The 27,692-nt window shown below is 36.0% G+C and overlaps 1 protein-coding gene across 1 annotated transcript in view; it reads right to left on the reverse strand.

Annotated features, from left to right (window-relative positions):
- Positions 1-26,559, reverse strand: part of Cnbd1 (cyclic nucleotide binding domain containing 1) — a 236,546-nt gene extending 209,987 nt beyond the window's left edge. The window contains exons 1-3 of the mRNA XM_038346935.1: positions 26,472-26,559; positions 9,904-9,976; positions 2,790-2,903 (exon numbers count right to left, since the gene is read on the reverse strand). Coding sequence (XP_038202863.1) covers positions 2,790-2,903; positions 9,904-9,976; positions 26,472-26,559 — 275 coding nt within the window. The remainder of the gene's footprint in view (positions 1-2,789; positions 2,904-9,903; positions 9,977-26,471) is intronic.
- Positions 26,560-27,692: the final 1,133 nt, after the last annotated feature.

Consider the following 27,692-nt stretch of genomic DNA (forward strand, 5'->3'; position numbering starts at 1 on the left):
GCAAGGTAGGAATTCCAAGTAGATAGAGGAGGAAAGAAAGTAGAATCAGAGAGAAGTCGTGTAGCTGCCCAAGGAGAAAGACACCTGCGGGAGCCCACTGGAACCTTGCTGGTAGGCCACAATCTTGTAGTGATGCACAGATTAATAGAAATATGTTAATTTAAGTTGTAGAGCTAGCTAAAAATATGCTTAAGCTATTTGTTAAACAGTATTGTAATCAATACAGTTTTGTGTGATTATTTTGGGTCTGGGCATCCGGGAAATAAACAAGTAGCCTCTGCCAACATAAGCAGACTAGTTTTATCTCAACTAGATATAAGAGTCATTTTGGAAGAGGGGATCTCAACTGAGAAAAGGTCTCCACTATTTGGCCTATAGGCAAATTGGGGATGCATTTTCTTGGTTGAAAACTTACATGAGAGGACCCAACACAACACTATCACAAACTGGAGTCAGATAAGACCAGCAGGAAACCACTGGCTTCCAGCTCTAAGGTCAAGTGCTGTTAGGATCACTGCCTTTAGGACAAGGAGATCAAGGCTGTCTAAGGAGGAAGAGGGCAAAAAATCATAATAGTCTTGGTCCCATATCACATAGATCAATAAAGCCATAGGTTAAGCAATGTTTTCAAGGAAATCTTGTGAGGAAACACTTCTCAGCAGAAATTAAATACATTATTAAATTATTTTCAATGGCTGATCTATGTGATTTGTATGTATGTGCATATACACATTTGTAAGACCAGTAACTGAGTTCAAATTTTATAATATACTGTGTATTTCAACTCAATTTGAAATGTATTTATTGTTCTTTTGAGGTAGATTGCTTGTTTAACCTCAAGAATATAGACTAATGTTCAGTAATAAAATAGGAAAGTGTGATTTTACTTTTAGCATGAGACATACACTGAATTCTATCAAATGCCTTTACTATCTTCTTTTGAGAAGCGTCTTTCAGAGATTTTGTCCAATTGTGCATGTCAAGTGTGGACTTGCAAAATGCAAAGATTTTCGGCCAGACCATTGATGTGTTCTCACTCTCTTTCCTTGTCCTTGAAATGTGTCTTAGTTTAACAAAAGCCACTTGTATTGCTCTGCTTTTTGATATGTATCTAAAACATGTAACATAGTTTTGACTTCTTTTGCCTAAAATTTTGTGGGGACATTTTCAGGTTTGGGTTTAGGCTATTACTTCACTTCTAAACGATTGACTATCTTTCCTTCTAATCCTCAAATTATTTTATTTTAAGGCACTATGTTAGTTAAGGATTGTGTGCAATCTCTCTCACTGTACATGAAGTTTCAAAGTTCATTGGCTTTTCCTGCTTGTTGGTTTTTGTCAGTTTGACACAAACCTGGTCATAGTTTGGAAAAACAAATCTCAATTGAGGAATTTCCTGCATCTGGTTAAGCTATAGGTAAGTCTGTGGGAACAATTTCTTGATTAACAGTTGATGTGGGGAACAGCCTACTGCCAGCCCTGGAGTATAGTCCTGAATTGGGAAACAATCCAGAAACCAGTGTTGCTCTATAATCTCTGCTTCATTTCCTGCCTTGAATTGCTGCCTTAGCTTCCCCCTGATGATGAACTATACCCTGAAACCCAAATAAAACATGTCCTCGCCAAGTTCCTTTTGGTTACAGTGTTTTATCACAATCAAAACCTATGATACCATTTTTCAATGTACTACCTTTTTTCAAAAAGAAAAATTTCTAACCTCCTATTGAATTTTGTGTCTTCAAACAATTCTTCAACTTTTATATATTCATCCACAAGTTCACCCACAAGATGTCTGCCATTTCTAGGTCTAGTGGATCCCTGAGGACAAACACAGCTACACATCAGGTCTCTGGACTTCAACAGGGAAGAATTTCACCTATGAGCCGGCCTCTGTTTCAAGCAATTCTTCAATTTTTATACAATCATCCACAATTTTCCAGTTGATAGCACTTTAGTTTTCTTCACAGATTCTACTTGTGCTCATACCTATCCCACAATGGTTTCTATTTAGTGTATCAGCAGTATTTCCCACTAAATGATGTAGGATGTGGTTCAGGACTAGCAAATCAGAGCACAGTGAAAATCCATGGGTATAATTTAATCAACTAGAGTATGGTGAGTTTCTGTTTAGGTTCTTTAAAAAAGACTACTTCATTCCTCTCCTAAAACTTAAGTACATGAATACAGTGTATCTGCATCTACCATAAGAAGTATGAAAATGAAAACAATCCACAAAAGGTAAGGCAGACCCCTAGAAGGAAAGTAGCTATCGTGATTATAGTTTAAGCCTGAGAGTGGCTTTCCTCCCAAACATTCCAGAAATATATCCTAAAATCCCCATGCGTGTTAAACTAATTTGGTTGGATGATCAGGCACATAAACAAATGAATGTTGTGTGTTTTCCTGATGTGTTGTGTATTTTATACACTGTAATAGTTACTGTTATTCTGGTATGGTAAAATAGTAAGATGGGCAAACACATAAAAACAAAACAAATATAGCTTTTGTTTCTGTTATAGATCTTATATTTTACATAGATACATAAAATCACTTAAATATATAATTTATGCATATGTGGCCTGCTATTAGAAAGGAGACTAGGGGAGTAAATATGAGAAGAGAGCACAGAGAAGAGGTGTGGGGAGGTGGATATGTCACAGAACATGATAAGCTTGAATAAAATCGTCAATTTGAAACTCAGCATCCCTATGCAATATGAATACATGCCAGTCCTAAAAAGCACATAAACATTCACACATAAATTTTATTTTCAAAAGAAAACATATTACCTTTTTTCATCCTCCTGGAAAATTTTAGGAAATACGGTTTTTTCATGCAAGAATATTTGAGGATATTGCTTGATGAATGTATTGTGAGCTGTCAAATTAAGGGAAGAATGTCGGCTTAAGAAAAAGAGAGAAAATAAGTGTAAGTATAACATACAATAGTTTTTTTAAAGAGTTTTAATACTATATATTAATTCTGTATCAATTTTATGTCAAGCTTTTTATTACTGCAATTGAATATTATTTAATTGACTGTTATTTAATATAGCATAATGAACATTTCTCCAAAAGTCTCTTACATACTTGTAACCAGGGAGTGTAGTTTTCTAAATCTTTGCAATGATTAATGAAAACATCATACACTATTATTTAAGTCTGTAGTGAAGAACTTTTGTGTGAAAAATCTCAGCATTTCCCACTCTGGAATAATTTAGGATAGGTTTGATAAGTGGAAGTTCAGTTATCTTTTACTGATAAATCACAAACTCCTTTCATGGGTAGACTTTTCTACTTTAAATGCCCTCCCCTACATGATTCTTCGACTGTAGACATAACAATAAAAAAGAGCTATGGAAATAGAGAAAATTGTCATAAAATGTTGGACAATAGCTGTTGTTTCTAGAAAATTTGCCCCATTCAATTTTCAAGTGACCACCATCTAAAATATTGTCAATACCCAAAATGCTAAACATTCATCATGATAGGGCATTTCAATAATTAGTAAAAATGGCCATCTTCAGATTGAACATTAACAAATCTTGGTCAATATTTGCTTGATAGTAACAAAAAAATCCCTCAATAAAAGTCTTTATTCTTGTTTTCCTGTCAGTGCAAACAGTGACACATTGAAATATTTGCAGCAATTTCTTTTTCTCTGAGCTATATTTTCTAAAACATTGTATTGATATTTCACACAAAATAAATTATAACTTAAAATCTTATTTTATTTACTTCAATTCAAGCAGTAATGTGTGATTTAATAATTTGGGCATTTTAGATCTTTCCTCACATCATGTATAGTTACTGATTAAGTATCTACTCAGTTTTTAAATCTGTGCATTTATATCTGTGAAGGATTTCCAAAGATCTCCCATATGTGTATTTGGAAACTCATATTCAATAATCATCTGTTAATTTCTTTAAGTACTTATTCTATCCATATACTGAAGTAAGCTTTCATTGCATATTTGTATAACCTACTGATGTTGATATATACATATTTACATATAAAATACTACTATTTTAATAGTTAGTCACACCATATAACTAGGATGTGAGAGATATATAATAAAAATTAAAATTTAACTGACTTGAAATCCTATTTTCTTAATCTCTAAGATATGGTGACCCAAGTAAAAATGCAAATTATTTCTTGTTATGTCAGGCCATATTTTACAATTTACATATAGTACAACATTTAATTCTTACATGCCTGTATGTTTCAATACTCTTATCCACATTTTATTCATGTAGAACCTGAGATTCAAAAAAATATAATAGTATTTCTTCTTTATTTACATGTAGACCATGGTGAATGTCTTAGAACATTATCTGAACTGTGAACTGGATCGATTAGGAATGGATTAAAAATAGTTTCTCCCAATTTACTTTTGTCTATCACCTTCTACACGTGTGACAGACATCTCCTTAACCTAATTCTTGGGAATTCCCAACATAAATTGGATGGTACACATGAATCCAGTTTTTATCATTTGGGCATTTGAAAACAAATGTGTTCAAGCAGTGTTATCAAGTGCTATGTATGGAGATGACATAATTCTCAGCAAATCCACAAGTGTCCTTATGATACTGATGATATGTGTCCTATGCCAGAAAAATTACACTGGTAGCATATTCCTACCTCTGTATCTCCTATATTCAAAAACCATGACACTAAATGATTAAAGTATACAAGGAGGTACAATAAAGCAAGAACTGGTAAACTGAAGCAAGTATGTTCTCAAAAAGGGATCCATGGCCCATTCATTAAAAGTAACAAAATATCTTTGAGTAACTCTAGCAAAACAAGTGTATGGCAAGAAGTATACTTGGAAGAAAGAAATTGAAGACGCCAGAAAATGGAAAGAGCTTCTATACTCCTGAGAAGGTAGAATTAACATAGTAAAAATGACAATATTAACAAAAGCAAACTACGGATTCAATGCAATGCCCAACAAAACTTTTCACAGATCTTAAAAGAACAATACTCAACTCTGTATGGAAAAAAAAAAAACAAGATAACCAAAATAATCCTGTACAACAGAGGAACTTCTGGAGGTATCACAATCCTTGACTTTTAACTGTACTACAGCAATGAAACAGTCTGGTATTGGCAGAAAAACAGACAGGAGGATGAAATGAATCAAATCAAACACCCGGATACCAATCCATACACCTGATTTTTGAAAAAGAAACAAAAAGTATATATAATGGAAAAAAAGAAAGCATATTCAACAAATAGTGTTGGTGTAATGAATATCAACATGCAGAAAAATGAAAATAGATCCATATCTATCACCATGTACAAAACTCAAGTCCAGATGGATCAAAGACCTAAATATAAAGCCAACCACACTGAACCTCATAGAAGAGAAATTAAGAAATACACTTGAATGCATTGGCATAGGAAACCACTTTCTAACCCCAGTAGCACAGACATTGAGAGTAACAATTAATAAATGGGACTTCCTGAAACTGAGCAGTTTCTGTAAAGCAAAGGATATGGTCAACAAGAAGACAGAAAAAAAAAAATCTGTAAACTCAAGACATTTTGTTAACATAAACATGAGTGAAGAGAGATGGGGTGTAGGAGGACAGTGGTTATGGTTTTATAATTTCAAAAGTGCAACTGAAGGAAAGGTGTGGTGATTTGAATAAGAATGAGCCCTATAGGCTTATATGTGTGAATATTTGGCCCCCAGTTGATGAAATGTTTGGGGACAATTATTTGATGAAATATAATGGGGACAGGTTGTTTCTATGTCCTTGTTAGAGGAAGTATGTCACTGGGGGTGGACTTTGATATTTCAAAAGCCCAATTAAGCCCAGTTTCTCTCTGTGTCTCTATCTCTGTCTCTCTCTCTTTCTGCCTGCCCTTCAAGAAGTAAAGCTCTTGGCTATTGTTCCAGTGCCATGATTGTCTGTTTCCCACCACGATGAACATGGACTACTTTACTAAAATGGTAACCAAGCCAATTAGATACTTTGTTGAGAAGAGTGTTTTTGGTCATGATGTCTCATTGCTGCAATAGAACAGTAATTGAGAGAGATATAGGTGTCATTGCTATGATAGGCCTGACAATGCTATTTGTTGGAAAACTATGGAATATTTTGAGACTTTGAGATAGAAAGGTAGTTGAATACTCAAACAGGGACTTACTGGTTCATCCTAGGAATAGCATAGGAGATAATAGAATAGAGGGTGATTTGGACTATAGAAGCCTGGCTCCAGAGGTTTCAGAGGGAAAAAAACTATTAGTAAGTGACCTACAGAACATTCTTGGGATGTTTTGGCAAATAATACGGCTGTTCTATGCCCTTGTCCTAAGATCTGTCTGAGGTTAAATTGAAGAAATTTGGATTAATGTTATTAGCAGAGATTTTGAGACGGCCTAGCAGTGACAGTATTATGTACTGATCATTCTTATGAAGATCTACAATGAAAAAGCAACCAGGGCACAAACCAGGGCTCAGTTTAAAGAGAAAAAGAGAACTAAGAAACATAACACTAGCCAAATCATAGCTTAAGGACATAAAAGGTTTAAAACAAGGACTTACTCAAAATGGAATAAAGAGAGTGATGCCCTCAGGGCAAGATCCCAAACAGCTGAGCTTCCAACTTGGGAAAAGGAATTAAAGAAAAGCTTAAGTAGCAAAGGAAACAATCAACAAGAGAAAGCTTATGCAAATGTAATTCAAGGAGGATGCCAGGTTCTTCAGCACTAGCAAGCAGAATAACTATGCAGCTAAGGCAAGGTAATTTTGGATTTAGAATCAAGAAGAATATAGGAAAGTGTTTGTGGCCTCTTGGTATGGGAGGGCCTTCTGTTTTTGTGTTGTTTTTATTGGTTAATGAATAAAGAAACTGCCTTGGCCTACTCTTAGGGCAGAACTTCAGTAGGTGGGGAAAACTGGATTTAATGCTGGGAGAAGGAAGGCAGAGAGAAGAGAAGTCATGTAGCCCCTGCCAGAGACAGATGCAGGACGGAACTTTACCAAGTAAGCCACTGCCACGTGACAATACACAGATTAATTAAAAATGAGTTAAATTAAGATGTAAGATTTAGCTAATAAGAAGTTAGAGCTCATAGGCCAAGCAGTGATCTAATTAATAGTTTCTGCATGATTATTACAAACAAGTGGCCTCCTACAACAGACTCTTCCTTTATTGTTAGGAAAGGCTGCTTAGTCCAGGCTTGTGTGGGGCAATACAAGGGGTCAATGGGTAAATATGTGAAGCTGAAGTCTGGATTGCATTGGAGACTCCAAGATGCTGGAGATGCAGAGCCATGGGGTACTTGACAAAGAAAGTTTTTAACAGGCTGTAGAGCCAGCCCAAGAGAAAGAAGTGTGCTGTAGTCAGCAAACCTGGAAGGGAAGAGCTATCCAATAAACCTTTTAACAGCAGACATAGAGCTGCAGAATGTATGGTATCCCCTGCTGGGTGGTCTCGCTTTACTCTAGTATTTTCTCTCTTTTGGACTGGCAATGGGTATTCTGTGACACTGTATGTTGGAAATATGTGATCTGCTTTTTGCTTTTGTTTGTACATGGGGTTTCAGTTAAGAGATAGTCTTGAGTCTATGAAGAGACTTAGAATTCAGACTGTGAATGACTATGGGGACTTTTGAAGTTAGACTGAAAGCATTTTGCATTAAGACATGGCTAAAAGCCTATAGCACCCAGTGAGTGGAAATGTGGTAGTTTGAGCATGAATATTTCCATATGCTCATCATTTACCTGCTTGGTGCCCAGTTAGTGGAACTGTTTGGGAAGGATTAGGAGATAGGCATTTTAAGAGTAGATATGGTCTTGTTAGAGGAAGTGTGACACTGGGCATAGGCTTTGAGGTCTTAAGAGCCCATGCAGCATCTCTTTCTAGAGACCTGCTGCCTGTAGATCAGGTTGTGAAGCTCCCAACTACTGCTCCAGTGCCATGCCTGTCTGCTTCCCCCGTGATAATAACGGTCTAACCCTCTAAAACTGTAACCAAACTCCCAACTAATGCTTCTTTTTATAAGAGATATCTTCGTCATGGTTTCTCTTCAGAGAAATAGAACAATAATTAAAACAGCAGCAAAACACATTTTAAAGGTCTGTTTTCAATTCTCATGCCTCTTAGAAATTCTAAGTTCTGATTGAAAATCAATCTACTTCAAGACCTAACAATACCGTTCTTAGGCATATACCCAAAGGATGCACACTCATACCACAAGGACATTTGCTCAACTATGTTCATAGCAGCATTATTCATAATAGCCAGAACCTGGAAACAGCCTAGATACCCCTCAGCTGAAGAATGGATAAAGAAAATGTGCTATCTTTACACAATTGGAGTACTACTCAGCAGTAAAAATTGACATCTTGAGGCAAGTGGATGAAACAAAAAAAATCCTGAGTGAGGTAACCCAGACCTAGAAAGACAAAATGGTATGTTCTCACTCATGTGGATATTAGACATAAAGCAAAGGGTAACAGGTCTGTAGTTCATAACCCAAGAGAAACTAGGTAACAAGGAGAACTCTAAAAGAGACATTTAGGGATGCCCCTGGGAAGGGGAAATAGAAAAGAACTCCTGAGAAAATTTGGAACATGAGGGGTGAGAAGGAAAATGGAAGGCGAGGGGGAGAGAAGAAGAGAAGGGGAGAGGGGAACATGGGGGAAGGAGATGGCCAAAATGGAGAAAGGACAGAGAGGGAGAGTAAGGAAAGATATTTTGATTGAGGGAGCCATTATGGGGCTAGAAATAAACCTGGTACTAGGAAAATTCCCAGGAATCCACAAGGATGACCCCAGCTAAGACCTTAAGAAATAGTGAAGAGGGTACCTGAACTGACCTTCCCCAATAAACTCATCAATAATCAGATTGATGACTACCTTAATTGTCATCATAGAAAATTTATCCAGAGTCTGATGGAAGCAGATGCAGAGATCCACATCTAGGACTGGGCTGAGCTCCCAGAGTCCAGTTGAAGACAGGAAGAGTAATAATATGAGCAAAGGGATCAAGATCATGCTGGAGATACCCACAGAAACAGTTGACCTGAGCTAGAGGAAGCTCACTGTCTCAAAGTGACAGCTGGGGAACCTGCATAGGCCCAAACTTGGGCTGTTAAATATGGGTAAAAGTTGTGTGGCTTGGGACAGTCTGTGGGACCACTGACAATGGAACCAGGATTTATCCCCAGTGCTGGAACTGACTTTTTGAAGATTATTCTTATTTTGGAGGGATACCTTGCTCAGTCTAGCTATAGGAGGGAGGGCCTTGGTCCGGCCTCAAAAATGTGTCAGACTTTGTTGACTCCCCAGGGGAAGGCTACCCTCTTTAAGAAGTAGATGGGGGTGGAGAGGGTGAAAAATGAAGGGGAGCAGGAGAAGGGAAGGAAGAGGAAGCTGAGATTAGTATGCAAAAAGAGAAAAGATTGTTTTAAAATAAATAAAATGAAAATTAAATTCCAAGCTTTGGAAAGAACTAGTTCCTATTTTCCTTTCTCTAGAGCACTGCAAACAGACATCTCTATGCTCATCTCAAGGGCTTGCCTCACTCATTATTTGTGCTTTCAGCCACTTACGTCTTTCTCCTCATGATTGCTTTTTGAGTACTAAAAAGGACCAAGTTTGGAATGAGTTATGTTTATTCCATAGTAAATTGGTTTCCTTAATATATATTTTCAAAAGGTTATATACAATATAATATACATATTATATTCAAAAGGTTATATATATATAACCTTTTGAGTATATAGAAATAAACCCCAGGTTTCAAATGTATTTAACCATGTAGTAAATCAGGGACCTGTGCGAGTTAGGACATTCTCATATTATACTTTATCCATAAAAAAAAAAGCAGAGGTATCGCTTTCTGTTTGACAGAAAAGGAAACTCATGAGTACCTTACCTGCTCTGTAGTCCTCTAATGTGGCATAAGGCATTCAACTGACCATAATTAATGTTCTTGTTTAGTTTCAGGCCTGCAAAAAGAAATCAATTAAAGTTTGAGTCATTTTCTGTTATCTTATTAAGCAAGTGTGTAAATAGAACTTAATTGTAAACATTCATCATACTAAAAAAAATTCAGTGATCATGAAGTAAGATATTGTATTCACAGTCTTGAATAAACAAACAAAATTCAGCATGAGGACTAAGGTGAGTATATAATTCTCTTTTAAGATGTGTTTTGGTCATATCTACTCCTGACATCTTTCTCTTTCTCTTCCTGGTCTCCTCCATCTATCATTCCCCATTGAACTTCAAATATATTTTCCTTATAATCCACGGAGTCTAATTAATGTACATTTAAGCATGGGTATCAGACCATTTACTAGAAATGAGCAACTACCAAAGGCCACACCTTCGAAAAAATGGACTTTCTCTCTCCCAGAAGCTATTAGTTGCTTGCAGCTCTCAATACAGTGGTAGCCTCTCTCCATTCCATGTTGTTTGACTTGATTTTGTACAGGTCTTATGCAGAAAGCCATAGCTGCTTTGAGTTCATGAGTGCAGTTGTCCAGTCATGGCCATAAGACACTATTTTCTAGCAGTGTTCCTTGTCCTCTGGCCCTGCCAATCTTTCTGGCACCTCTTATACAATGAATACCAAGCCTTTGTGTGATATAACTGTGCCACTTAGGGGTAAGTATCCCTTGGTTACATGTTGACCAGTTACGGGGTCTCTGATTAAGCACTGTCCACCAACAAAGAAAAAGAAAAAAAGAAAGGTTGCTCTGGTGAAATGTGTGAACAACTCTAATCTTTTAGCATGAGTATTTAGAAGACATTTTGATACTATGTCAATTTAACAAAACAATAATAGTCAATTTTCCCCTAGTGTCTATGACCAGTTCTACATCCAGGCTTGCCATGCCGTGCATGAGTTTCCTCCTATAAAGTAGGCTTTAATTCCAATTGAAAAGTCATTCATTATCCCAATAACCTTCATACCACTGTTGTACCATGACCATATCTTCCCATACCAGTGGTTATTATAGCTCACAGAGAACACAGCTAGAGAAGATTATTGATGTTTATCTTCAAACTGCTTACATGAAATTTCTGTCCCTATTAAAGCTAGCCAGCAAGGAGAACCCTTCTAGGGCTGCACCCTAGAAGGTGTTTTGCAATGACCTGTGATAAAAGTATTTAACGTTTTATGCAATAGAGTCTTACCATCAAGTTCTGGAGGACAACTGATAGCAATGTCATTAGCCTGTATTTTTTTTTTAATTTTGGTGGTGTTGTCTCTGGACATGTTTAACTAACAACTCAAAGGGAGGCACTGAGATTTTGGTTTGGTGATCTAGGAATTTTGGAAGAAGCATAATACCCCATTGTAAGGTAATGTTAATTAAATTCTTTAAGAACTTAATAAAGTATATGGAAGCTTACAGTTAGTAGATGTATACAATGCATTTTTCAAGCAGAATCTAATTTTTTATTAATCTAGAATCTAGTCTGGCAATTTCTAGTTGCAGTAAATAGTAAAATTGATATAAATTATAATTTAATTTCTCTAGGGGAAAAAGACTTTCAGAATTCCTTTTTAAAATCTTTTTTTTAAAATTTATTTATTTATTATGTATGCAATATTCTGTCTTCATGGACACCTGCAGGCCAGAAGAGGGCGCCAGACTTCCTTATAGATGATTGTGAGCCACCATGTGGTTGCTGGGAATTGAACTCAAGACCTCTGGAAGAGCAGGCAATGCTCTTAACCACTGAGCCATCTCTCCAGCCCCTCCTTTTTAAAATCTTAAACATGCATTCTGGTACCAGAATTACTTTCGACATAATTCAAATGAAAGTTCTCTTGGTACTTGATATTTCTCCTTTCATTTTCTCTCTTGTCCTGTCCCTTTTTGTGTGACTGTCTCACAATTTTTTAGCCAGTCCTGTGCAGACCCTAGCCAAGACCATGCAGGTACTCATCACTGAATGTTTATTCCTTGGAGTACCAGTATGTAGAATCAATTTACAATTTCTTAAGGATTTCAAATGTGAGGAAATCACAGAGAAATCCTTACGAAAGAAAGTTCTGCTCATAGCAAAGAAGAAGATTAACTGTGATTCTCCTACATGGTCATGATAAAGACACATCTTTCAATTGAGATGGAAAGATAGAATAAGAAATGTGATACACATCTTCACAGTGATAGACATTCACATCACAAGCCCTCTGATTACTCTAGTACAATCAACTTTATGATAAATGTTATTATAATATATAATGACATGCAGTAATAAATACCAACTTATACATATTATTTCATTCATTATTGACGAGTTATTGAGAAAATAATTGATTTAATACGTTTTTCTTTCTTTTTTATTTTTAATACGTTTTTCTTTCAAACTTTTTAAGATTCATTCGTTGTCCACATTCTAATCATCAAGAATTGGAATTTGATATGTGCAAATTTATCCATTCTAATTCAGAGTTTCAGAGTCATAAAAATCAGGTTTTGTATGGACCCTGGATGACTTAAAAATTAAACAGCATGGCAATACTTTATTCTAAGTATGAAACTAAAAAAAGGGGGGAATGCAGGCAGAAGACTCATTACTATCCTAACAGCATAGACTTTAATAAATCTGAAACTACTATTCACGTGATTTAGGTATTTCCCCACCCATATTTCTCAGGTAAACTTTAGCCAATGAAAGTGTTTGGTAAACAAAGGACCACCGACATCCCAGAACCTGTTGCTTCAAATACTCAGTGCCAGCAGTCAAATACAAAATATACCCTTTACAAAACCTTTAAAGTCTGTGCCTTCAAGGCCTCCTTTTTCTTCCCATCTTCCTTCAGAGGCATCCTTTTATTCTCCCCTCTTCCAACCCCACCTGCCCCACCACCACCCACACCCTTCCTTGGCCCTCCCATCCCTACAAAAACCCTAACAAAAAGACTGTATGATTTAGTTTAAGTGTCATATAGAATTATATTCATTTAAAATGAACCAACTTATAGCTTTCATATACATAAAATATTTGACAACCTATTATTTCTGGTGTGATCTATATAAAATGTTAATCCTAATAAACTAGACTTCTAAGCACATGGATTAGAAAGAGACCTGTATGAAATACATATTAATTCATATTCCTCATGTGGTTGACTCATAGGCACAGTAATAACTCCAGTCAGTGATATGGAAAGGAGCCGAGCATCCTAGAGATTTGGGGGAAAGTTTAAATCTGAAAAATTCTGACCATGAAAAGGAGAGTCAAAAAACTAGATCTATTATCCTTCAGTTAGGACAATCTACAAAATAATTATAGAATAAAGAATTTAAGAATAAGAATTGCTAGCAAAGAATAAAGAAATTAAAATTCCACTTGTTCATTTTATCTTTTATAGAAATACTTGCGTGAAAAAAGCTAACAGGAGACCAAGTTTTCATGCTTAGCTTGGAACAAAACAATAAGCTAAAGCAGCATGGACTATGCAGCACTTACAGGCTTGTAGATAACAATTCATCAAAATATGTCTTCATCATTGAATGCCTGCTCTTAGAGGTGTGTGTTACAAGGGTTCTTATATGAAGTTTTATCCGTGTAATAAATGTTGTCTTTGAAAGCAGATTGTTTAAAAATGAAAAGACTAAACTTTCAATGTGAAATTACAACTACAGATAGACCAGATGTTAATCTTTCCTACTGATCAAATTTATTACAGGGATAAAACTTACTTTCCAAAGCTGCAAAGTTTACAATTTTTTCTAGACTTGTTTTTCACTTATGAAATGTTTTGGCCCAGCTTTTCACAAAAGCAACAGGGGCTTAACCTTAGAATGGGGTTAACACCTAGGCTTTTAACCAGAGTATGTGTGAAAAAAACTTTGAAGCTCATGACTATAAATTAATCCTACACTAGAAACCCACCATGCAATTAAAAATTCAATTGTATATAGTCATATTGAGCATGAGTCTATTGAATATTATTAAAATAGAAAAAAATCTACTGTTGTATGTTATAATATTTGTTCCAAGTTAATTTATTTTCATTTTTCTGTCATATAGTAAAGTAAGTATCCATGGATTGTTCTCTTAATAAAAAGTGGTCAGACACACACAGTATTTCTCAGAGAAGATTTACATATTTAATTGCTTTCTCTCCATTTTTTATTAGCTAAAAAGATTTACCCAACACTCAAATAAAAATTTTCAGAAAAATAGTTTATATTTAAAAATTATTAAACAATTTTATTGTGTATATTGGAGATCACCACATGATGCTACCAGGCAGGTAAGCAGGAAAAAGGCTATCTTGGTGAAGTTGATTATCTGAACATACTTATATTTTGCCAGTAGAGAAGCCAACATATACACATTTAACAAAATCCCTAACAGAATACAACTACTAATTTTGTTTCTTATCATTAGAGCAATTTTAATCAAATCTTTAACTCTCAGTAAAAAGAATTCCCAGAATAGTATAGCTGTTGAAGAAATGTCACAATGACCCCGTGAAAGTGTCCAAGTCCAGTCATTTGAAAAGCAGAAGGCTGAGACCTCTTCAACTGGTTTCTGTGCACACTAATAATTAAACCAACAGCAAGTAGACCTTTCTTTCTATAATTATCAATCAGTGCACAAATAGGAGTTTGGTAACCATACTAACATAAAGGTTAACAACAAACTTGTTGCAGACTATATTGTAATAAGAAAATGTTGAACTCTAGCACAAGACTGGAGTATTAAGAAGAAGCTGAACAGAAGAAAATTAAAGGATTGTAAGCATGACTAAGTATTTTTATATACTTGGATAAGTGGTCCAATCTAGGAAAAGTCTATATATATGTTGAGTTCATTCAGACTACTTGTGCTAATGGTCAATAAGAAACTTATCTACATCTTTTTATCTGATTTTTATTTTTTCATAAAATTCTGAACTTAATCTTTCAAATAATACTGAATAAACATAGCACTTGGTACACCTAAATGAACCATTAAGACAGGCCTACATGCAAACCGTGAACCTTGAACCATATCTGTTTTCCACCTACCCTAGTTGACGCTAGTCCAGAATGGTCTACAAGCCAGTTTTCTTTCTGAGCCTCCTTTGCCTGGAAAATAGCTTTGTTCTCCTCCTATTTCTTTCTCTGCTTCCTTTCATCTCCACACCTAGAGGCCTAGTTTTGTTGACAAGTCACCTTTGTCAAATAAATACCACCTTTGTCACCTATTTCCACCTCTGCCTGCTTCATTCTCCTCACCCACAAGTCTACTTCCAACCTGTCTGTGTTTCAGGAGCCAACTTTTAATGGTGGAATTAAACAGCTAATGTTCCAGCTTTACCTGGCCTCGCTCCAGCACTAACGCAGGCAAGGTTCTTACATGAGAAATACAACCACAGAAAACAAGCTCACATGCACAAGTGAGATGCAAAAACAAAAACATGAATGACCAAGACAGACTATCACCAAATCTACTAGTCCTGTAGAAATGTTAAGAGAAATTTACCTATATGAACTCAGGACACTGAATCCAATGAACAATACATACTGTTTTTTTAAAGATTTCAAGGAGTTTTTTAAAAAGACACAAACAATCCAATGAACTTCAAGAGAATACGTATCTGAGAAAAAATATATGGTGGAGCAAAATGACAAAGAAAGCTTGAAATTTAAAGTCAGAATTGAATAAGGAGTTGGAAATATTAACAAGAATTCAGCTATAATAAAAATATAACTAAAAAGCTCACCAAATCCAGTTGGAAAGGAAAGGAACCAGCATAGGAAGAAATTAGACCCTCTGAATGTGGTTGACAGTTGTATGGCTGGGGCAGACTGCGGTGCCCACCAGGATTGGCTTTTTGAGAACCCATTCTCTTTGGGTGGATACGTTGCTCAGCCTAGATATAGTAGGGAGGGCCTTGAACCTTCCCCAAAACAATGTGCCTGACCTTCTCTGAGAAGTGGATGGGGTGGAGTGGGGGTGAAGGTAGAGTAAACGGAAGAAGAGGAGGGAGTGGGAACTGTGATTAGTATGTAAAATGAAAAAAGTTTGTTTTCTTTTTTTAAAAAAAAATTGAAAAAAAGAAAAAAAGGAAAAAGGAAGGTTCAACTATCAGTTGTCTCTGTGAAACATCTGATAGTGGCAAAGACATCCAAAACTGATAGCAATCAGCGTACCAAGAGAATCTGAGCTATAAACAAGATAGCATAACTGTTCTCATATTTTATAAAGTACATGCCAATAAAAAAACTATAGAAAAGATATAAAGGTGATTATTGAGGAAAAGTGTTAAAAACCTAATTTGAAACAACAACAACAAAAACAGACTTTTCATTAAATGGTGTTGAGAACACTGGATATCCACCTGAAAAAGAATTGAATTGATTCATATCTCACAAGTATAAGAGTAAATTAAAAATATATCTGTGACCATAATGTAAAACCTATGTCAAAACATAGACACAAGCAAGAGCTTTCTCAAAATTATCCAATAGCATAGGAATTAACCCTAAGAATTGACAAGTAAAATTACATAAAATTAGAGAGCTCTGTGCAGCCAAGCAAACAACCAGTGGAGTGAAGAGATACATTATATATGGAAGGAAATCTTTGCCATCTTTACTTTATTCATGGGGTTAATGTTCAAAATATATTTAAAAACTGGAAAACTAAACTAAAACCCAATTCTTCCAATCAATAAATGGGCCAGTGAACTGAATAGATATTTCTGAGAACATAAAATACTAACGGCCAATGGACATGTTTTAAAGTATACAAAATCCTCAATTTTAAAGTAAATGCAAATTGAAACTAATCCGAGATTTTGTTTCACCCCAGTCAGAATGGCTAACATCAAGAAAACAACATGGCGGTGCATGCCTATAATCCCAGTACTCAGGAAGCAGAGGCAGGTAGACCTCTGAAAATCCAAGCCAGCCTGTCTATGTAAATTCAGGACCAGCAAAGATACATAGTAAAATACTGTCTAATATAGAGAAGAGAATAACTGACAGTTTGCCTTTCTATATATTTGTGCATAAATCTACATATATGAACATATATAGGGATGTAACAATAAAATTCAAAGAAAAGGAGGCTATCAACTTGAGAGAAGCAATCACAGAAGAGGTTCTAGAGAGTATAATAGGGACTGGGGAAGGAAAAGGGAGGGAGAAGAAGAAACTGATGTAATTGTATTTCAACTAAAAGCGTATTTAAAGGAAGGAACTATTTACACATTCGACTACATGTCAATGAATACCAAATGAATTATGTTGAGAAAAGAAACAGATTCAAGATACCCTAAATAGATGACATTCTGAAATAGGTGAAACTCTAATGATAGAGGCCAAATCAATCAGTGACACAGTCTGAGGATGGGGGAAGAATATTTGATGACACAGCAGAGGGTAGTGGGTATTTGGGAAAGTGATGTAATTGTTCCATATCTTGATTACAGTGGTGGTAAGAAAATAAAGTGGTGGTTAGACATTTATCTATTTAAAAGTATGCACCAAAGAACAAATTTTACTATTTTTAAAGTAAGAATAAAATTTAAAACCCTAAAGAAAGAGAGAAGGAAAGGGAAGAAAACAAAACACAAATACCAGCAACTGCTGTATGAGCATGTTTATCTGGAAAAACAGGAAGTTGTCATCTCCCCCGATGTATGAACTGGTGTAGCCATGCTAAAAATCAGCATGTAGATTTCTTAAAAACATAAATCATACATCCCTGCTATGAGTGAGTCACAAGAGAAAAGCAGAGGAAATTTGAACATGTAAAGAGAGAGAAGGCGGCTACCCAGTAATCTCATAGAAGCCTTTTCATCAGTAGAGAAAGACCTACTGCACAATTAACACCTGCCTGGGGTCCTTTCCCGTTCACCACTGTAGACCTGTAATCTTCTATATTGTCACAAGAAACCTCATGTGGAGAGTATATGTATTGAACCCCTGGTGCAAATTCAGTGACTTCTGGCTTCACATTATCAGACTGTAATTTCAGCTGGTGCATCTCTGGAGCTACCTGACATGTTTCTCTTATGAGAAAAAGGGAGAAGAAACAACCAGTTTCTTAGCAACTTTTGATATGTAGCCTCCAGAATGGTACATATAACGAACACCAAGGCAACTGTGTGCTCTCCTTAGAGTTCTGAACCACACTTGGGTGTACCATACTTTCTTCTGAGTAACTTTCTGTTAACCTTCATGCTTAAGGCTATGTTAAAATAGTTTTAATATAATTCCCAACTCTAATTAGCTATACTAGCCAATTCTGATAACTTTTTTTATTGCCAAATCATAAATCCCTACTTTTCCTGAATTGGGGTTCCTAAAAGTCTAGGGTAGCTCCTTAAGCTGCCAAGGGTGGCAGGGTGGTGCTATGTCTCAGTCACAACACTGCTGATTTAATCACTCCTGAAAATCTTCTCTCAAAGGACTCGAAGCCCCACCACAAAGGCAACTGCATGTCCATGGTCTTGATGCATTATTAGCAATAGTGAGATGTCCATCAACAGATGAATGGATAATGTAAGCTACATATACACAATGGAGTTTTATTCATCCATAAAAAATGTAAAGTTACTATGACTCTAGGAAAATTGATGTAACTAGAAAGTCTCATGATAAATAAAATAAACCAATAAAATAGAAAGACAAACACTAAATACTTTCCCTTATGCTCTTAAATGTGGATTCCAGATTTTAATGTGTATATTTTGCATATATGAATGTAAGTATAAAATTCAGGAAACTATAGAGGGATATGAGAGGAAAAAGAATATTCTTTAGGGAAGGATGGGGAGGAAAAGAGGTCCAAGGAAGCAGAAGGCTAATATGGAAAAAGAAATCTAACCAAGGTGAACAGGGGAATAAAAGTGAAGAAAGAAGGTAAAAAAATATTCTATGTACCAAAACATCACAATGAACTCGTTCCATCAATAATAATTTTGAATTACTAATATGATTTAAATTATGCATGGTATGTTTGTCTGGTTTTAAACAACAAAATTACCTAGAAGCAAATTTGCATTTTATGGTTCGGTATCCAGTGATCATGAGATAGGAAAAACAGCAGTTATTTTAGGGTAAAACAACAAAAACAAAAACATAAAACAAGAAATAAAAAACACAAACAGATGCAGAGAATTGTCAGACAGGTGTTCCAGATGGACAAGGCAAAGGAGAAGCATCAATTGACACCCAGGAACCAGCTGCCACAGTCTCCCTGGTGAAGCAGAAAGGAGTGGGTGAATTATTCAACTCTGGCTGCTGAATACTTATTGCTTGGGTAGGAAAAGAGAAACAATGCCAAGGAACAGAACAAAAAAAAAAAAATACTGAAAAAATATGTTCCTTAGCCTTCGCTTCAACTGTCTTCCACTATCTGTCTAATACCACTATTAATGGATCTGAACAGCGAGCAAAGCATTGGGTATAAATAGATAAGAGTTTAATAAAGTATACACAATCAGACTGATTTTATTACATTCAAAAAATTAAATATAACACAACAACTAAAATGAATAAATTATATACATGCATGTTAAAAAGACGCTCCTTTTTATAATATCATTGTATGCAGTATCATTAAGTAAAAACAATGCCATATAAGAAAACAAAATACCTTAAAACACATATCTTGAAGCTGGGCTATGGTGGCACATGCCTTCAATTCCAGCACTCAGGAGGCAGAGGCAAGCAGATCTCTGTGAGTTCGAAGCCAGACTGGTCTAAAAGAGCTGGTTCCAGGACAGTCTCCAAAGCTACAGAGAAACCCTGTCTCAAAAAAACAAAAAACAACAAAAAACAAAAAAACCCCAAACTGCACATATCTTGAAAAAGATAGCCCATGTTCAATGAAAGCATCAATACTTTTTAAATGCCCATACTATCCCTTATTATTTACAGATTCAGTACAACCCTACAATAATCTCAATGTTATTTTTTACCAGTATAGAAAGTCAGTCTTAAAATTTATAAAGAACAAAAACGAAGGACTGCACAATCAAAGCAATCTTTACAGAAAAGATCAGAGCTCATTCAAAAAAATCTTATAAAAAGTTTATAATCAAAATAGAAACAGATTTTCAGCTTATTTTCAATGATGGTCCTGAAGACACAAATGCAGAAAAGATAATCTCTTCAAGAACTGGTACTGGAAAATTTGAATATCCATGTGAAGAAGAAAAAAAAGAAAAAATGTTGATTCTTTTGCACATGACATAAAAAAAAATCAGCTCAAATGAATTAAAGATTTAACTACAAATCCTGAAATTGTAAAATCCTACGGTGGGTAGATAGGGAAAATGCTGCAATAGCAAGGGTCAGAAAAATATTTTTTGTATGCAACACCAAAATCCATAGGTAGCAAAAGCAAAAGAGAAAAATGAAATGTATGCATCTAAAATTCCAGCAAGCAGTAAAAGAAACATTTAACACTGCAGAGACGGGAACAGAATGAGCAGGAATGCTGGCAAGCCATGTATATAAGAGACTGCCTGTGGATTTTCCTGGGGAAACATCAACATCTGGAAAAATTGGATAATAGCTATCAAGAGATACCTGATAGCCAACCTCTCTAGTTCAAGAATTGTGCCCAAGCCGGGCAGTGGTGGCGCACGCTTTTAATCCCAGCACTCGGGAGGCAGAGGCAGGCGGATCTCTGTGAGTTCGAGACCAGCCTGGTCTACAAGAGCTAGTTCCAGGACAGGCTCCAAACCTACAGAGAAACCCTGTCTCAAAAAAAAAAAAAAAAAAAAAAAAAAAAACAAGAAAAAAGAGTTATGCCCAAATTTATATTTTTGGTAAGACAAAACACTGACCAAAAACAGAAACAAACAAAACACAACAACAACAAACTTTGGGAATGGGGAAAACATTTATTTTTGCCTATAGGTTCAAGTTCATCATCTTGAGAAGCCATTGTCTAAGGAAGTCTGTGTGCTGGAGTGCTTTCTCCATTCTCCTGTACCGATATACCACTCTTGTGAGCATTTGACTGTCTAATTAAGGCTAAGAATTCTCCTTATGCTTGACCCATCATCATCACTTCCCAAAGATCAGTATTGATAGATTTTTAGGGATGGTAATCATTATTTTCACTATAGAATCATTTTATTTTTATATCATTATTATCATTATGACACAATGATAGATTTTTGGCCGCATCATGAAAGATATAAATACCAGATTCTAGACAATGAATTGTAACCTATGATTTGGAGAACAGTAGAACCCTCAAGAGTAGAAATTAATGTGACTAAATTTCTTTCATCATTCCACAAAATAAGTTCCTGTTGAGTACCTGGTTAGTTCAGTGACAGACAGAGGCTGTATCCACTTGGATGAGTGGCTGACATTACAGTAGTACTAAGAATTCTAATTTGCGAGGTAGACTGAGGACAGAACAGTATCATTCCTCAGAGAGACTCAGACTGACACATAGTAAACAAATTTGATTTGAAAAGATTTTCAATTACTTCACCACTTACTGTTCAGGCATAACTGTGCTCCACCTGGATTCATAGAATTTAATTTATAAAAGCCACTCACTCTTCTATATACCAACAGATAAGAGTAGGTCTCACGCATCATAAAATCTTCTTGGTCTTAGAAGCAGGTGGAGATTGCTACAGATCCACAACTATCAAATGCAGAGAATAAGTGCTCACTGGGTGCCCAATACCAAGCGATATATTTCCAATGCAACCCATAAACCCAAGACTTGGAGAAAAATCAAGAAAGTGCATACCTAAAGGTTCTAAGAGTGATAGACTGAGATGTCTGCTGCAAGAGAGCATCTTCTATATATGATAGAGAAGTTTCACCGAAGAAATCTCAGCAATATGGCAGCCTAAAAACCATCTGCATAATCATAACACATTATTGACATGCTAAGCTGGAGGAAGAAATTTCGCAAGGCCCCACCCCGACACGAAGACGTACAGGGATTCAACTCCATCTCACAGCAAACCCCTGGATTGTCAAGTTTTTACAACCTTTCTGCCCTGTCTTCCGTAATGTTCCCTGAACCTAAAGTGCATAAATATTTGCAGATGAGTCCCTTGGAACTAAACTCCGCACTTTGGTTGTGATTTTCCTCAGTTGTCTTTGTCTGTTTCAAACTGAAATTTCTATGATGAGAGATGAAAACTGTGCTTGTCTGTGCATAAACTCATGTTTATAGGTTGTTATTGGGGGTTATGCTAGTTTAGTAAATTAGAGGTTGTAGACTCTCCTCTAATAACTACAGTTTAACTCATTTTTTGAGAGTAAATTTTCTAGTTTACTTCATAAACTCATATGTCCAACCCAGAGGGATGAGCACTGATAGGGTAACCAATCAAAGTGTTCAACCCTATAACACAAGTACAAAGGAACAATACTAAATGGATTCACTGGGTTTTGTAGTTATTTGACTGTTTTTGGTCTTGGTGTTTGTGTGTGTGTGTGTGTGTGTGTGTGTGTGTAAAACAATAATAATCATTAGGAGATCATAAATTTAGGAAAAAGGGAGAAGATATGAAGAGTTCAAGGAATGATAGAAATATAGTATTCCAATAAAAAATTCTCAAAAACAAACTTTTATATTAAAAATCCACTCAAATTTGTCTAACCAAGGTATGTATATATTGAGATAGTTGTGAGAATTATAATTTTAGAAAAATATTTTTAACAAGGCCTTGAGGTGTAGTCCAGACATATCATTTTGCCTTTTCTCTTCAATGCTACAGAGCTGGGATTAGAGGTCTGTGCCACATTGCCCTGCTTCCTTTTTTGTTTTTCTTTTGTTTGTTTTTGTTTTCCAATGAAACATCCAATTTTTCTCCATGGTATTAACAACAAACAGTGACTTTTGCTCTGAAAAATAATTTTTAAAATCTTTCAATGCCTTGTTCCCTGAGTTTTTTCCTGGAATTTTCCATATTTACTGTTTCTACAAATATAGAGAAACACAAATATATTCAACCATCTTTTATTTTTTTATTTCTTGGAACTTGGCTTCTTTTATATTCAATTATCTTTTTGATGTTGTTTCTTTAGGTATTACAATACACTTCTATGGTTTTCTCCTCTACTGCACTTGCTCTCCCCTACACTAGTGCCTCTAGAGGTTTGAATAGTTTAAGACATTTAAATGGTGCCACATTTACTTTTCTAAATACGTGTTTTTAAGACTCCTTTCATATTTAACTACTAAAGAACTCTCAAAATACAGAAAATGCCCTGAAGTCTTAGGAACGGCAGCATGTTATTTCCAGGCTTTCAGTGAATGCCCCCTATAAGACGGAAGAGAGCAGACAAAACCATTCACTTAAGAGTTCTACCTTACTTCCGAATTCCCTTAAGGGTCTGCATTCTTGAACTCTTTTATTTCTCTTTTATATCCTAAGAAGTGAGAACCAGTACTATACACCCACTAATGTCTTGCAAACTTTGCAACCTAGCAAATCTCAGTGCCACTTGTTAACCCCTCCAGGATGATCTAGTAGTTAAAGTGTACAATCTATTTTTAATTTTTGTTCAGAAATAAAAGCCTAAGTAATGTGAGGAAAATAGAGGACCATCATATTAATGAAACAAAGCTCACTAGACCATACTCCTAAGGGCAAGGGTGAAGGTGGACTCCTACATTCCACTAACACTCTTTCCCTTCCTTCCGTTGTTTGAAGAAATCAAGTTATAATAGTGAATCAGTGAGAGTCCTCAACAACCATTATTACACTTATGTGGAAAAACCACTCTATGCTCTTCTAACTGCAAGGTTAGAATAAAATGTGAAAAATACTCCTTTGGCCAACCTGGTCTACAAGAGCTAGTTCCAGGACAGGCTCTAAAAAAAGCTGCAGAGAAACCCTGTCTCGAAAAACCAAAAAAAAAAAAAAAAAAATCAATCCCGTTCCTGGGGTTATCGAGCTGTTAAGAATCCTGCCTGAGTCAAAAGCAGGAGCTTATAGAATGCCAGAAACCGAATCAGTAGCCTGACCTGTGTATACTGTCTGGAAATCATAATTTCAGAAGCAACAACAACCAGATCAGTGCTATGTGGAGTCCCTTGCATCAGAAAGTTAGCAGACAAAATGACAAAAGAAACTGATGTCTTTAAAGGCTATGCTGCTGTTTGTTGTTTTTCTGAGTAGTGTTCTTTTATTTACATGGGGGATATTCTGAGTAGACCCAATCCCTTCCCAACTGTGACTCTGACTGTATGATATGTAAGCCTCTTTACCTTTGATTATGAGAGAGAGCTTGTATTCCTTTTTTCTTTCCCTTGCAAGCAATTACCAGAAACAGCTTTGAAACATAGATGTGTTGTGTTGCAATTCTGGAAATCACAAGTCTGAAGTGATTTCATTGAGATAGCATCAAGTTATCAGCAGGATGATGGTGCTCCTGAGACCATAGAAAAGAATTCACAACTGCCTTTTCTAGCTTCTTGACACTGTCCAGATGCCTTCCTGTCTTATGTCTTCCCTCATTTTCAAGCTAATGGCTAGTCAAGTCTTTTTCACGTCTCCTTTTTCTGATAAGTCTTTATGATTTCAATAAGCACTGTTGTGTCTGATGTTCTCTCCAATCAGCAGCAGCCGATTTAACTGCCTTAAATCTACCTGTAGACATAAAAACTCCCTTGCTTTGTCAGCATCTTAGCATATTCAAAGTTTCTGGAATTCAGGGTATGGATACCATCGCTGGGTATTGCTCTGCCTACTACAGACATCACAAGGGTTTTGTGAGAAATAAATGAAACAATACAACATGGAAAGTATTTATGCATTGTAAGTAGAAAGTGTTCAGTAAATGTTATTCATGTGAACATATTTGAAAAGAAAGCAAATACGCACCCCGAAGTCTAATTTTACTGACCAAATTCAAAGCAAACAAAGAAAGGTGTGTATAGTGGGTGGATGTTGTAGGTATCTAACCAAGCATCCCAGTTTATGTACGTTGCACGTTTACAGCTCCCATGTGGAACAGGTTAAGTCACTGTACAGATAGAGAATTGCCACTCTCGGGTTTCACGAGATTATTGCTTCAGCTGTGACAAGGAAAAATGTGCCAAGGAAAACTGTAGACTTGCTAGAGTTCACACAAAGCCCGAGCCATTAAGCGGGACACATCTCAAAAGGACAGTCACAGGCACAGAGCATCCACCAAGGACCTCTACCGAGAAATCCAGGAGTGCTGCTGTCTGCTGCTCTCTATTATGCTCCATTCGGCTCTGAGATCTAAATTACTGCCAATTTCTCATCTTTTAATCACTTCACAGAAGTCAAGTGTCCTTGGAAGAGTCTGCAGAGGGCAGCAACATCTCATCCCATTTGATTCTAAATTAATTTGATCTTTTAACTCACAACTATCATGCTTTCTGGTCTGATAAAAAAATTTCTTAGGTCAATTTATTTTTTCACAAATAAAACCTGATAGGGACAAAATTGCTTGAGTATATACTTCCGCTTAAATAGACACAGAAAATTTTGAATCCATCTATGAATACTTTTACTCTGGGAATAAATATATCAAATAACAAATATATATTTATTAATTTATATAATTAATTGTAAGAATTTTGTATAATATATATTTAATATTTTTACACGTGTTGATATATAGACACACATATATACGCATGCATATAGTATACTCCTTCAAAAGTTATAAGCCTCTGTTTTTATATCTTTTCTCTGGAAATGATGACCTTGAAATTTTAAACTTTATTTAGAAGTTAACTCTCACAGGAAGATAGAAGAAAATACTAGAAGTAACTCCTTATTGAGCTTTGAGTCATAAGTATTTCCTATGTTATCTAAGGTTGTTTGTAATTTCAATGCAGACATTATTGCCTGTTACTATTAAGTTCTCTGTCCAACAGATCCAAGAGTTGCACAGCTATGGCCCGACATACTACCTTAGAACAACATCCTGAGCATACATTGACTACATACAATAAATACTGTTCAAAGCCTAAATTTCAAAACATTTAATTCTGTATTTATAAATTCTATGACATGATAAATCAAAAGGAAAATAGACATATATTTTACTCAGAAGAATGGAAATTACCTTTCTCACCTTATAAACTTAAAATGAGAATTCTCTAGGGGAAATGTACTCAGAACAGCAGAACTCATTGCAGAGAACACAAGGTTTTCCAGAAGCAGATGCCTGTCATTTCCTGTTATCTCAAATGGATTCCATTTTTCTCTCCTCCTTAAAAGTATTTATATATTTATATGGAAGGAGCACATTGTTTAATTTCTAAAATCTCATCAAAACCCTCATTTTACAAAAAAAAAAAAAAACCACCAGTATTCCAGACCTAAATTATTGAAATAGACACAACTAGATAAACCAGACCTATAAACTATGCTCTTCCATTACTAGACAGTAAGAGCAAGTCTCTGTATTTCTACTGATTTTCAAATCCTGATTTCTCACAATGAAGTAAGCACCACTGAACACAGTAACAAAAACATGGGACCTTTATAAATGTGTCACTTGCCTGGTATGTTGCGAAGCGGAGGAGGAGGCACGTTGTTAACGGCTACCATGTGAGCCAGAATAGCCGTTGGAAGAGCGTTCATAGGCATTTTGGTAGCTTATGAGGGAAACAGGCAGAGACTGCTTGACTGGAAGAGGACCATCCTTATCTTCTGAACATCATAAAGCAGAACCTTCTAGGCCTCTCTGATAGGCCAAGTCCACAGAATCTTCCTGTTCGCAGTTCTGACGATAGAATGGGTTCTACATCAGGAAGAACTCTAGGTCAGTGGATGAATGGAAGACGTGAACTAAGTCCAGGGCTAAGGAAAAAGAAAAATGGCACTATAAGTCATAGGGCAGACTCAATCTAATCAAAGTACTCCTAAGTTTTAAGTTAGGACTTTTTGTTTGTCTTCATAATTTAGAATTCTTTTCTTTCCCACGTGGTCATAACAAAACAAATCCATTTTGTAGACCCAGAAACAGAAAAAGTAGGATTAATCCACTCTGTGTCTATAACAAAGGGTAAACCAGTATTCTAATTATCACAGACCCATTTTGGCCCCCTGCATACACGTGACCAAACTGCATTGTTATGTGGCATGAATTTCAGTTGTTTTCTCTTAATCACAGTGACAGAAGCTAATCTGGATGTGGTGTATGTTGAGAAGTGGAGGAGGTGGCGTTGATAGTTGTCATGTAGGGCAAACTACTGGAAGAGAAGGCAACTTGACAGCTTCAAAACTGCTGGTCAGATGTTACTTGTGGGGTATACAATTGTATTAGTGTGATTAAATTCTGTGTATCATCTTTTGGGTCCCGAAATATTACGGTGGCATCTATCTTAGGTAACATGTATAAAGAATTTGAGGTGGCTCTCTCCTCCTGGGGGGTCCCAAGGATTGAACCCATGTTATCAGGCTTTTAAGTTGGAACCTTTACTTTCTTGAGCTACCTAGCAAACCCTCACACTTTCACCTTATCTCTATTTCATATATAACAAATCACATACATTAAAAAAGTATAAGATCATAGAAATTTCACATTAAACAAGATCTTTCTTGAAACTATTTACTTACTTATTTACTTAATTGTAGTGAAGGGGCTGCGGGCCGGCTTCCCGCTGCCAGGCTCCCAGCCACCAGCTAGCTTATGCCCCGAAATCACAACTCACAAATTGTATTCTTTTAAATACTGCCTGGCCCATTACTTCCAGCCTCTTACTCACATCTTGACTAAC

The sequence above is a fragment of the Arvicola amphibius genome, chromosome 11 (genome assembly GCF_903992535.2).
Source record: "Arvicola amphibius chromosome 11, mArvAmp1.2, whole genome shotgun sequence".
NCBI classification, from domain to species: Eukaryota; Metazoa; Chordata; class Mammalia; order Rodentia; family Cricetidae; genus Arvicola; species Arvicola amphibius.